This window comes from Paramacrobiotus metropolitanus, unplaced genomic scaffold (genome assembly GCF_019649055.1).
Source record: "Paramacrobiotus metropolitanus isolate TYO unplaced genomic scaffold, Prichtersi_v1.0 Parri_scaffold0000072, whole genome shotgun sequence".
NCBI lineage: Eukaryota > Metazoa > Tardigrada > Eutardigrada > Parachela > Macrobiotidae > Paramacrobiotus > Paramacrobiotus metropolitanus.
In genome coordinates this window covers 565134-577659 of record NW_026570292.1, presented here as the reverse complement: position 1 = coordinate 577659, position 12526 = coordinate 565134, and the positions used below count along the sequence as shown (strand labels likewise).

At 40.6% G+C, this 12526-nt stretch overlaps 2 protein-coding genes across 2 annotated transcripts; one reads left to right on the top strand and one right to left on the bottom strand.

The window, feature by feature from the left end:
* The first annotated feature begins 512 nt into the window (after positions 1-512).
* Positions 513-6841, top strand: LOC129594945 (brain-specific serine protease 4-like). The gene is made up of 8 exons (XM_055491808.1): positions 513-1133; positions 1768-2049; positions 2375-2392; positions 2459-2841; positions 4109-4469; positions 6186-6301; positions 6368-6419; positions 6525-6841. The coding sequence occupies exons 1-8, from the start codon at positions 1061-1063 to the stop codon at positions 6680-6682; spliced, it is 1443 nt and encodes a 480-aa protein (XP_055347783.1). The 5' UTR covers positions 513-1060; the 3' UTR covers positions 6683-6841.
* A 79-nt stretch (positions 6842-6920) lies between these two features.
* Positions 6921-12207, bottom strand: LOC129594942 (leucine-rich repeat protein soc-2-like). Its single transcript, XM_055491806.1, has 5 exons — positions 11612-12207; positions 9619-10143; positions 8412-9237; positions 7597-7982; positions 6921-7252 (listed from the first exon to the last, which is right to left on the bottom strand). The coding sequence occupies exons 1-5, from the start codon at positions 12034-12036 to the stop codon at positions 7126-7128; spliced, it is 2289 nt and encodes a 762-aa protein (XP_055347781.1). The 5' UTR covers positions 12037-12207; the 3' UTR covers positions 6921-7125.
* Positions 12208-12526: the final 319 nt, after the last annotated feature.

Genomic DNA, 12526 nt, shown 5'->3' with positions numbered 1-12526 from the left:
ACTGGAGGTTCTCTGTTAGAATTTTGGAATGTTCTTCAGCGATGCTTGTGTTCTTCAGTCAATGTGGTTCCTGATGGATTGTGTAGAAGCAGACAGCGGTAAAAAAAATATCGACATAAAAAAATAATGACTACATTTCCGCTATTGATCAAACTTGAAAAAGAAGTAAATAAAAATAAAAACAGTATCAATTATTGATTACTGCAGTTGGTTTTCTGACAAACGTGGGCTGTGCACTACTAAAATTCCGTAATTAGTGTAGTGCGATGGCTAGGAAGAGACGGCCTTCTGTCATGATAATGTCGATCGTAAATGAAAGTCAATTTAATTGAATTAATAATTTACACATTCTCACATTTTTTATTGTTTTTAATGTGATCACCATACACCAGTTGAATGAATCATTGACGAGAAGTACTGTACACTGGTACAGCGGAAATGGCCGTGTCCAGTGCGTTTACATGGTCCGTTGCTGGCTGTCAGAGCACTTGACGGCGTTTGCATTTGGGCATCGGTGTTGTGTTTGACACGGCAGTATTCTCTGTAATTGCCATGTAGTCATCAGCAGTTTTCTCAAGAGCTCCGCGTCTCAAATAACGCTAAACGTGCCGCGTAATGAAATGCATCGACACCGCACTATGTCCACCACTGCGAATGCCGACGACGCATTATACATTGGCACCTACGAATTCCAATTAACATCCGCCGAGTTCGATTGCCATCGCCATCTCGACTTCTAAGTGGGGTTCCTGTTTACACTTAGAGTCAGAACTACCTGTACTTTTATTTATTTTATTTATTCAGTTTATTTTCAATTTACTATCGCTAATTTATTCTTTTCTTATTTTCCAATCTATTTTAACTAATTATTTGCGCCCAGCGTAGCACCGTTCCCACGATTGAACGTTGGTGGGAATACCATGCACAATGTGCTTGGGAATCATCGGATATTCACGATGATGAACTGCCATGAAAGTGGTGGATGATCTACGACACCTTTATTATCAACCATTTCTAAGAACTTGGCAAAATCTCTGGAACATCATTGTCTGGCCCGAAGATGCCGAATCTACGAACCTGGGTGTGGCAGCTTTGGGTGTTTGGTTCACTGATTTTTTATTCTGCAGAATCTGGTAAGATATCAAGCAGATAACACAAGAATGCTAAATTATCCTAAACAAGAAAAAGGACTTTCACTCGCGGCTGATAAAATGTATAACGGCCGCGCTTGGTTTTTTATTGGATATAATAAGTAAATCAGACGTTCGTAGGCGATTGAGCCGGCATTTTATTTATTTACCATTTCCAATTTTGTGCAGTTTACCTGATTGTGAGCGAGCGAATGTAAATGAAGAGAATAATACATATTCCAAGCACAAACCTATCAATAGCGTTATTGCACCAAAACAGCATAAATGCTAAAATATTGTAGTGCAGTGGGTGGTGTCCTTCTTTGGCAAGCGAATTTTCCATCTTTACGCAACATATCGCCATGTGATCGACGATAATTTATAAAATACAAATAGATTTTTTTCTTGATTTTTTATTTTCACTGGATGTTCTTCTTCTTCATACCTGGAATCATGACTGTCAAAAAAGCGTGGTGAGAATTTTTAAAAAAAATCAACGCAGGTGAACGGACAGCAGGTACAACTGATACAGCGACTGCACTGGCTGGTTGTAAAGTCTGAGTATATTACCTACCATGAAGTACTGTACTACGTTCAGCACACCGGTACGGAATACAATATTTTGTATTCGGCACAGGTGTCAATGTGCCGGTGGTCAGCGAATGTCATAAAGTGGTGCAGATGGACAGCGCCGCGGGCCAGCTGAAGTCGCACGAGCAGTATCCGGCAGCGCCCTACCCGCCCGGCTTCCAGTGCCGCTACGTCATCCACGCCGCCGACAACCGCATCGTGGAAGCCAAGATCGGCGCGGGCGATGTGGGACTGCGGCCCTGGGATTTCGCCATCATCATCAACGGCCGGGTGGCCTCCAAGCTGACGTTTATCTGTAATGTTAACGAGTACAAGAAGCTGGGCGACAGTAAGTGACACCCCCAAAACGCTCAATAAAATCCCGTGACCTTTATGTTTTTATTTATAATTAGCCTCCGTTTTATTTTGCTTTCTGTCTATTTGTATATTATACCTAGGTTAGTCTTAATTTATTTTTTGCTTTTATTGTTTTATTTAGCATAATATATTATTTATTTTAGTATGGGCCTTTTGCTGTAAATTATTAGAAATTTGCGTCGGTTTAACTGCGTGGTTCTTGTTAACAATTAATGACATTCAAGAAATAAAAATTTATCAAAAATTTGTCAATAGAAATTTGTCATCGATTTATCTCTGTTTTTATATTTTTCCAGGTGGACACGATTATATAGGTAAAAAACATTTGCGTTTTCCAAATTTTTTCACCGACTCCTATCGATGTCTTCCATTTTTTCCAGCGGTCGTCCAGAAAAACTTCATTAATGGTCTCACGCGCAGTATTAAGAGTAACACATCGACGATTATTGTGGACTTTTGCGTGCACACCTTCGACAAGGAACTGGACAACCGCAAGGGCTTCCTCATCGACTACGCCGCCGTCCCCGCGGCGGAGGGGGCACCGGAAACCACCGGTCCCGATGCACCCGGCGGCGACGCCCTCGAGCCGCACCAAAGCAACGTGGTCCAGCCGGAGCCGGCGGTGTGTGGGCGTCCCCAGAATCCTCCATCCAATAATCCCAATCACCGCATTGTCAACGGGGTACTGGCACGGGAGAACAGCTGGCCGTGGATCTGCTCGCTGGTGCAGAAACCGTCGCTGCAGTTCTGCGGATGCACACTGGTAACTATGATACAAATCATCCCAGCAAAATTATTGTGGACATAATTATGTACTGTACAGTATTATCGCGCTGTGCACAGTTGCTGTGCACATAAGAGTCGTATATAAAATTGTGTTGCTAATTGTGCACACATATAAATTGTGCAGATATAAAAACTGGGCACATATGTGCACAATTATGACTCTTATAGTACATATTATATACATTTATATGCCCGTTTTCCTATTAGTGCAGAACCTAGCCGTCGTTGTTAACAGATTTATGTCGAATAGTGAAAAGCAACCTCGTTGCAATGTATAAAAAAATTCCTATCGTTATTTACCCAAAGATAAATTGGAATGGCCAGTCAGTAAGCTGCAGCATCGCTTAATGGCGCTCACACCAAGCATTATTCAGTAGTACGTGATGTTCAGTAGTACGTGATGTGTGCTGTAATTTCATTCCTCCTGTATTTTCTATAATCATTACTTACATACCCAACAATTATGCTGTCTAGCTGTAATCTACTGCTGACGATAAAGCATTATTAGCTGTTTAGAGAAAATTACGGTTAACGTAGTGCAGTGGATCACTGGATTTGTCGATGGGGCATCCGAGAACAAAAAAGAGACTGGTAAAAGTTGCACGGACGGACACTTTCCCAAATGATCGAATCAGGATGTAACATTTTCACAATTAACAACCTTTTTTTCCGTCGTTCATGCAGTCATGTGAACCTCCTAGTAGTGAAATTTGATTATTGTATTTGTGGCATACGAACGCAGTTATAGCAGACTATTAATATTATTTATCGAATTATTATCTTTTTATTTATAAGGATAATATTATTAATTAAATTATTATTTTTTTACCAGAATAAACAATATAATTACGCTAGCGATAAACAGATTTTCGCAGGATCTTCACCGTAAGTTTGCCATCGTCGCAGTTTCTGGATTCAGCTTTGTATTAAGATTACTGTTTTACTGCGACACAGTAAAATTTTGCTTCGGCGCACTGTCGAATGGTACATATTAAGTAACATTGGCGATGAATAATATTATTTTGTATATGGATAGAATTCTTTTCTTGTGAACATAAATATTTAAGTAATAACATTATTACTTGAAACTAATTATTAATATTATTTGAAACATGTAATAAAGGATGATTGTCTCCTTTTTAAAAAGGTTAAATTTCACTTTTATCTGAAGCCGACAACGATTGGCCGGTGAAATTGGTTACTGTACCAGCGCCCAGCCGGTTTACTGATTTACTGATGGTCAGATTGCAGAGCAGTGGGTGGTGACCGCCGGGCACTGCGTGGACAACAGCGGCGAGGAGCATCTGCGCAAGAATGTCCTGGTGTATCTGGGAGTGGAGAATCTGCGCATGGCCACCGACGACCACAAATTCGGCATCGTCTACGTGGTCAAACACGAACTGTACAACGACCCGCCCGGCAGCACCGCCAACGACATCGCCCTCATCAAACTGGACCGCAAGGTGCGCGTCTCCAGCGACGTCATGCCGGCCTGTCTGCCGGCCAGGAGCGTGCACGAGCCGCCGTTTGTGCAGACGGGTGCGCAGGGGCGGCGGGTGTGCTGGGTGGCCGGATGGGGGCGGTTGTACGATGGACAAGCCGCCAGTAAGTGCAGTCATGTACTTTGTACACTATTGATGTCGTTAAGTTTAAGCCGATAATTTTAAGGGTCGATCAAAACTGCCGGTTTTTATAACGGCGGCGGATTTAATGGGGTGACCCTTCACGCAATACCGGCACATTGTCATTCGATACATAAACAAATAATGACAAAATACTCGTACCTTCAAATATTGTTTTCTGATAAATTCAACACCTATTGAACATTTGCATGCCACCATACACCAACGGGCACCGAACATACGCTGACCTTTGCCAGCTTGGCGCAAACTCCATAGACTGACAGAATCTAATATCGTACATAAAGAATAAAGTAACTGCTTTGATGGAAGTAGGAAAACGCAATCCGACTAACTGCATGCACAGATGGATAGCTATATAGTAATCTGCATCGAGCGCAGCAAGATGCCGCAATAAGCCTTCGTCAAGGGGTAAAATTTTGTCTGTCGCCCACAAAGAGCGTCGGTCACGCTTTTCCAATTCCACACATCCAATACCGGTTGCACCGTTGCCGGTAGTATTGGCGCTCGCTCGGTGCACGAATGTGGTTTCCCACCACCGCTAGTAAACTAGGAAAGTGCACCGGCACAGACTAGCACTTAAGGGATTTGGCCCGGTACATAGCACCAAATTCGCGTACATATCCACGGGAACTTTCGCCGTCGCGCGATCCCAAGCACTTTTTTGCATTGCTTTATGGTATTTTGTAGCCAAAAGAATTGTATACGTAGTTGTGAAATCCGTTTGTGCGCGCCACATCCGGTTGCGGAGTTATGAGGGTAACAAAAATTCCAAAAAGTTTAAATGCATTCAGGTGTACCAAAAGTCTCATGATGGACCGATCCCTTTCAAATTTTGCATGTAACTGCACACTAACCATGAAGATTGTTTTGGCACGGATCCACTGTTCTAGCCTGTTTTTCAAATTTTAAAATGAATTTCAAAAATTGCGCTCACAAACGGATTTCACAACTACGTATACAATTCTTTTGGCCATAAAATACCATAAAGCAATGCAAAAAGTGCTTGGGAGTGCGCGACAGCGAAAGTTCCCGTCAATGTACACGAAATTAATGTTGTGTACCGGGCCAAATCCCTTAAAAAAACCGAAGCGAAGCCAGACAATAATATGATCATTCAACTTTGCAGTCACATTTACTGCATAAAAGTACCTGAAATTACTATTAATGTTTAAGAAATTACATTACAAAATCCATTTGAAAATACATTTAATTATATTTTTAGATCAATTACAATTTAAAAAATAATATTAATCAAATTATGCTTTTAAATTTGTGCGTGACCGACAAATCCTGTTTTCTTCAGCATACAGGTACAGGGCGTTCGCCACTTCACTACAAAGTCGCACGCATATTGATTGTTCTTACTTACCATTACGCCTTCCTGCTTATCAATGATTGCATTATTTAATTGAAAATAGCAATCGTTCTTTACCCGTTGTTAGATAGCCGTGTGAAATTGTAAATCGAATGCCCAGTTGCAAGTGGCGCAGATGCTTTTGCGATGTTGTCGCTTAGTAAAAAAATTAAAATTAAGCAAACATCAAAGCGAATTCTTTACCTTTTTTCACGAGCCTCAAATTACACCTTTTAGTTCTGGCCATGATTTCTCCATGACCGTGTACAATTTCTGGATATTAATCACTATAAAATATCAGCACTGAAAGTGTTTTCTCTGCAGTTGATGGTGGGAAAATCGGCGCCGGCAGCGACAATCTACGACAAGTGGCCATCGAAGTGATGTCGGATGGCGACTGTCGCAGTTACATGCAGAGCTACATCATAACAAACAAAATGGTATAACGAATCCGTTCTTCACATTCCTTACAAATTTCTTTATACAGTGGTGTGAATTTTCTATAGTTTTGTGGCGGATATGATGAAGGGAGGTATGATTCATGCCAGGGTGATTCAGGTAAAGGTCACTGATCATTCATACATGTTGCACAAACGCGACATTATTATTATAATTTATCAAGCATTATGAAGTAGCGAGAACCAGTGTCTGTTCGTAAATTAGGTGGACCGTTAGTCTGTGATGATGGAACAGGGCGATGGGCACTGTATGGTGTGGTGTCCTGGGGATTGGGCTGTGCGCAGGCCCGGGCACCCGGCATCTACACCAACGTGGCGCTGATGCTGGATTGGCTCGATGCGAAAATGAAGGGCCGTCCTTGATAAGTTGATCTTCTCTTCTCTGTCTTTATTTATGTTTTCTATTAAAATTAAACCTGGTTGGTGTGCTTGATGACCTTTTGTTAGCTGAACAAAAAGAGTCAAAGGTTATGCAGACGGATGGTCTGGAGCCGGTGACAAGAAACCCGCAGTAAAAACGAAGCAAAATTATGTCGAAATATACAGCATATTGGTAATTATGCCGTTAATATGCAACTTTGCAACAAATTGTTAATATTGTTTGGTTTTTATTGTCAGTACCAGGAAACACTAATACCGTGTAACAGTAGGCTAGAGTAGTGTTGGTAGCTAATACTGATTTGGTTGAACCACGCCCGTACAGATGATGATTCAACAACATACTGGGATTTAGTAGCATTTTGCAAGACGATGGATTATAAAGGAGCAAATAAACAAACCCGAAAAAAAAACATCGAAGCGCAATGCTAACATATCACATTTTGTATTAGAGTTTTCAGATTCCGCTCTGCATCCACATGGCACGAAGGAAAATTCAGAATCATTTGTTGTCCGACTTTGTTCGAACCATCTGGTACCGTGATACGGTGATAGCTAAAGAAGATAGTAGATACCAGTTCGTTAGTAAGTCTATCCAGAACTGCAGTAACATCTTTATACTATTGTTGTATGTTTTGTCTTGAACATAATTTCGTTACACATACATATAAATAAAAAAAATAATTATCAAATAATTATAAATTAAATGTAATTCAAATATTACACTTTGTATATTAATTTTCGTATTTGTGTACAGTGCAGCGTATTCGAATTCGTGCACAGATGCGTACAGGTGTATGATGCCTTAGGGAAGAAAAGCGATGGTTGGAAATCCTACAGTTTTTTTACTTCATTCGGATGCAATAGGGTACAAGCTTCAGAAATCAGTAAAGACGTACTTTTTCATAATCGTCTGGTAGGGCATATCTTCGTCACAGCCCAGATCCGCTGCGGTAGGCGGGTCAAAGGGCACCGGTTGCGGTGGCACCGTGCGGACATGTTCCTTCATTTTGCGGAAGGAACCGTAAGCCATGTATAGCGGCTGGGAACGGTTGAGATAGATCCACATCAAATGGGGAAATAACCCGGCAATGTCCGCATCCACGCAGTTCAGTGGCATCCCATCCAGACTGAGCTGCTGCAGCTGGGGATACAGGATACCGCTGAACATGGTACCGATATTCGTGAAGGCATTCTTACGGAAATATAACGATTTGAGTTTCCCTAGATACTTGAAGGCGCCCTTCTCCACCTGAATTATACTGTTTTCGGATAGATCCAACACCTGTTTTTATAAAATACACATCATTAAGGTAAACACAGACGAAATGGTCAAAGTTTAAGCCGTTAATTTAAAGGTCAACTAAAGTTGCCCGCTTTCATTACTACGGCGCGTTATTAATTGAGTGATCTTTCGGATATCAAGCGTACTTTTACTCGATATTTCAGCAAAAAAAGTTATACAGTACCTTCAAAAATACTGCTGTCTCATAATTTCAACACATGATGTCGTAAATGATCAAAAATTACGAGTAAGATAGGGAAAATCGGTCATGAATCAATGACGTACATATAGTCGTCTAAGCTGGTACTTTAAGGTCATTTAAGCATGCGCGCTCTTTTACAACAGCGTCGTTATTTGTGAAATGTTTTCATCCACACGTAAAGTGCATTTTTAATGCAGTGCTTATAAAAAAAGAAAACCACTTTGTACCTCTAAATTATATAATCCGTCCAGATCCGATGGACCAATAGAAATGATCATATTTGATGACAAATCCAGTTCTCTCAGTGCCGGAAAATATTCGAATTCTTTAGGCGCGATCGACTGGAAGAGATTGGCCTTCAACCGCAACGATTGTATGTTAATCAACGGAAACAATATATCCGATTTATGTGGAATATGCGAAATGGAATTCCAGCTCAAATCCAAATGTTTCAACCGCAATTTCTTAGCCAACTTAAACCGCTCAAAAACCGAATTCTTTAGAAATCCTTGAGTAAAAACTAGAGTCTCCAGTTGGACCGGCAAAGTACTCAGTGCATCGTTCGTAAAACGCGGGGATTCCGCTTCCTTCGTTGCGCAAAACGATAGATTTAAAAACTTTAGAGTTACCGGCAAAAGGTCAAAGGACGCTTTCGTTATGCGGGTGAAATTATTGCAGGCTAAGATTAGTTTCTCCAGTTTTCGTAAACGAGTGAGTCGCTCACCGGCGAATTTTCTTAGATTATTGTACGATATGTCTAGAAATTTTAAATTCTGATAATCATTGAAGGTGGCGCTGGAGTTCTCATAATCCTGGATTTGATCGAGGTTCAGCTGGTTGTGAGACAAGTTGAATTCCTCTAAAAATTCGGAAAAGGCCTCATTGCCACCCGCGGTGGGCAGCGCCCGCAGGTGGTTGCCCGATAGATCCAGAACGCGGAGCTTCTCGGATTGGGAGTCGGCAAAGATGTCGATCAGTGATAGATCATGGAAATTGTTGTCGGCTAACAGGAGCGTGCGGAGTTTTGGCAATCCAGCAAAGACACCCTTTACGCTGTAAATAGCCGGTTAAGAGTTAATAAATTCAACGGTTATTCTCCTTGTTTGTGTAAAGAAATTACCTGTATCTCTGAAAGAAAGAAAATAAGAAAATTTTTGAACTGTACAGTTACAAATTGATTACCCTTAAGGTGCCGCAATTTGTTGGTGCGAGATTACAGTAGAACGTATATACGCGCATCGGTATGTGCATCAGTGTATGTACTTGCATAATATTGACAAAGATGCCGCAATTTAGTTAGTTTAGTAGTAGTTAATTTTAGTTAGTAATAGTTTAGTAATATTTGGTTAGTTTAGTAATATTATGGTACATGTATATAATCTGTGCGTACGGATGTATAGGCAAAGTCATACATGTTAGTATATACGTACTTACTTCAGTAAATCGGTGCCGGTTAGATCCAAAAACTCCAAGCGATTAAACCCCCGAAACCCGGTCGTCAAAAAGGAGAAATCCCTAAACCGATTTCCCCGCAAATTCAGACTTCTGATCCTCCGCAATCTCTGCATCGCCGTAACGGTGTCCGTCGTGATGAGCAGCCCGTTATTGGACACATCCACTTCGCCGCCGTCACCGATATTCGTATCGGCGAAAAGCCGGTACAGCATTCGGGTACTGACATTTTCCGGTACAGCCGAAAAATCGTTATCGGTGAACTGCAGCGAATACAGCTTGGCTTCCGGGTAGATGGTCTTGTCATCTATAGTATCCAGCAGAAAGCGGGTGTGACTGATGCGCAGTGTCTGCAGATTGGGGAAGATATGGAAGAAGTGCGGCTGGATGTGGCGTAGGGTACCGTGGCTGAAAGAGAAGGTGTGCACCGTGGGAATGCGCGGCACTTCGTCGAAGTCGTTGATTAGCTCGGTGATGTTGGTGGCGTACAAGTGAATTGTCTCGATCCTGCAGAAAGGTGAAATTACATTGATCTCACAGATTGTAGAAACAGAACCGTTATGAAACCATATATATACCGGTAGCTTTGCGGATGACAAAATTGATGAATGGTGTTGACATGGTTGAACTAATTACTGTAACTTTAACATGAATGACATAGTTGAACTAATTACCTTTAACATGTTTAAATACATGTGCACTGTACTATATTGTAATGCTATAATATTCTATAATGTAGTACAGTGCACATGTATTTAAGAGTGCTAATTTGAACATTTTATTGTAAACTATATTACAATTTACAATACATCGTGGAAGACATGATATTGTACATAAAAATACTCACGTGTACTCCTGCGGCGCTTTTTCTACTTATACAGATATTTTGATTGAAATGGTTATGAGTTATGACGTATCCGCTTTACGCATGCGCGGGTATTAATTAAGGGAAGTGGCCCGGTACGTGGTACCAAAATCATGTACATGCTTTTTGGAATTTTCTAAGTGCCATAACTCCCGAACCGGATGTTGCGCGCACAAACGGTTTTCTCGCCTGTGTATGTGTATACAAATCATCTGACTACAGAATGTCATAAAACAAGAGAAAAAAGGGTTTGGGAGTGCGCGAAAGTAAAATATTTCCTGCATGTACACGATTTTGGTACCATGTACCGGGCCACTTCCCTTAAAAGCATCGTACAAGTACATAGACGTAACTATACAGTTAACGCAGTAAACACTGCAGATTGAATGAATCAAGCAGTTACATCAGTAATCACTTCCACAAAAGACACAAATCCATATCATGCAATGCACCAGTGCCAGAAAAGTAAATTATTTTGAGTTTATTACAGGAAAGTGTGCAGTATCAGCTGCACTGCAGTTGACCATAATTACTTATGCACGTAAGTGTACATGTACAGATGTACTTGCGGCAGGGGTACATGAATAATGAATACTCGAAAACAATAATATCGTGCTCGCAAATTAGGCGTGCAATTAACTTTAGTTAAATGACTTAATTCAGCATAATACGCTAACTATCTAAATGGAATTTGTTGGTACGAGAACAATTTAGCTTTACCAGTCGTAATAAGCAGCGCCATAAATTACTAAACTATTTAGTTATATTATGGTAATTAATTAGTATAGTTAGTTAATTAGTTAATTAAGTAGTTCGTATAGTTAGTTTAGTAATATTATGGCAGCGCATATTTTTTCTCAGTTGTAAAAAGTTGCGACAAAATTAAACAGACCTTACAAATGTGGCTTAAGGTTAACAATATCAACATGCTTTCTACCTACCCGTATAAAAAATTTGCCAAGACGAATCTCGCCTACCTGCCTACAATATAGAATAATATTCTAAAAGCACAATCAAATTTAGCGACCATCCGCCGAGGTTACCCTATTGTATATGTACATTACTGTACAGAAACTATTACATAATTCTTACAGTATACGTTGTACATACCCATGTGGCAGCAGTTCAGCCGGCATGTCCATCAACCGGGGACTGTTCATAATTTTCAAATCCTTCATTTTGCTCAAATCATTCAGTTCTGGAAACAGCACGAGGTTGCGGAGATTATCCAAATAAAGAGAAGTGATCTGGTTGGCCACCGTGGACAGAATGGTGGAGCCCAGTCGGCTTACTGCCGGTGAATTCCAAATGGTCAGTTCGAGGGACTGCGGCGAATCCTGATACACCATAATGTCGCTGTGTAAGGCATTTCCGTTGACGTCTTCGCAGATAATCTTGTAGACAGGTTGTGTACAATCCACATAGCAATGTCCCGATGGCAGGGTGGGACACTGCGCTAATGTTGCAGAGAAATGGCAATCACACAGAAATAAAACAAAAAATCTGATCACTGCTGTCATGATTATATCGCGCATATATATGTAAAATTAAATAAAAATAAGATTACAGATTTTTTAAAGAATTCTGCAAAATTAGCGGCAATTATCATTATTTTGGGGCATCTTTTAAACTCCGCGTACGGTAAAAAATATTTGGATTTAAGAGAAACTGTTGGCAGAAAACCAGAAATTAAAGTGCGCTTAAGATTGCCAACTGCCAAATGTACTATGTAGTATGTAAATGTTTGGTGTCAATAATGTGGAGTTTACAAATCAGTATGACAGCTGTGTGTAATTTACGGCCGGAAGCGCTATAAACATAAAACAATCTCTTATAAGAAGCAATCTCTTGCCCTTTAGCGATCGATTCACTTTCACAACTGGCATACAATTACAACTGACAGGTCGCAAATGAAACTTCTATTCTACTAATTTATGTATAAAAATTGTGCCGGAAGATACAACGCAACTTGTTCACATGTGAGAAAAGTGAAGCATCGAAGCATCAACAGCACCATAAAAACGT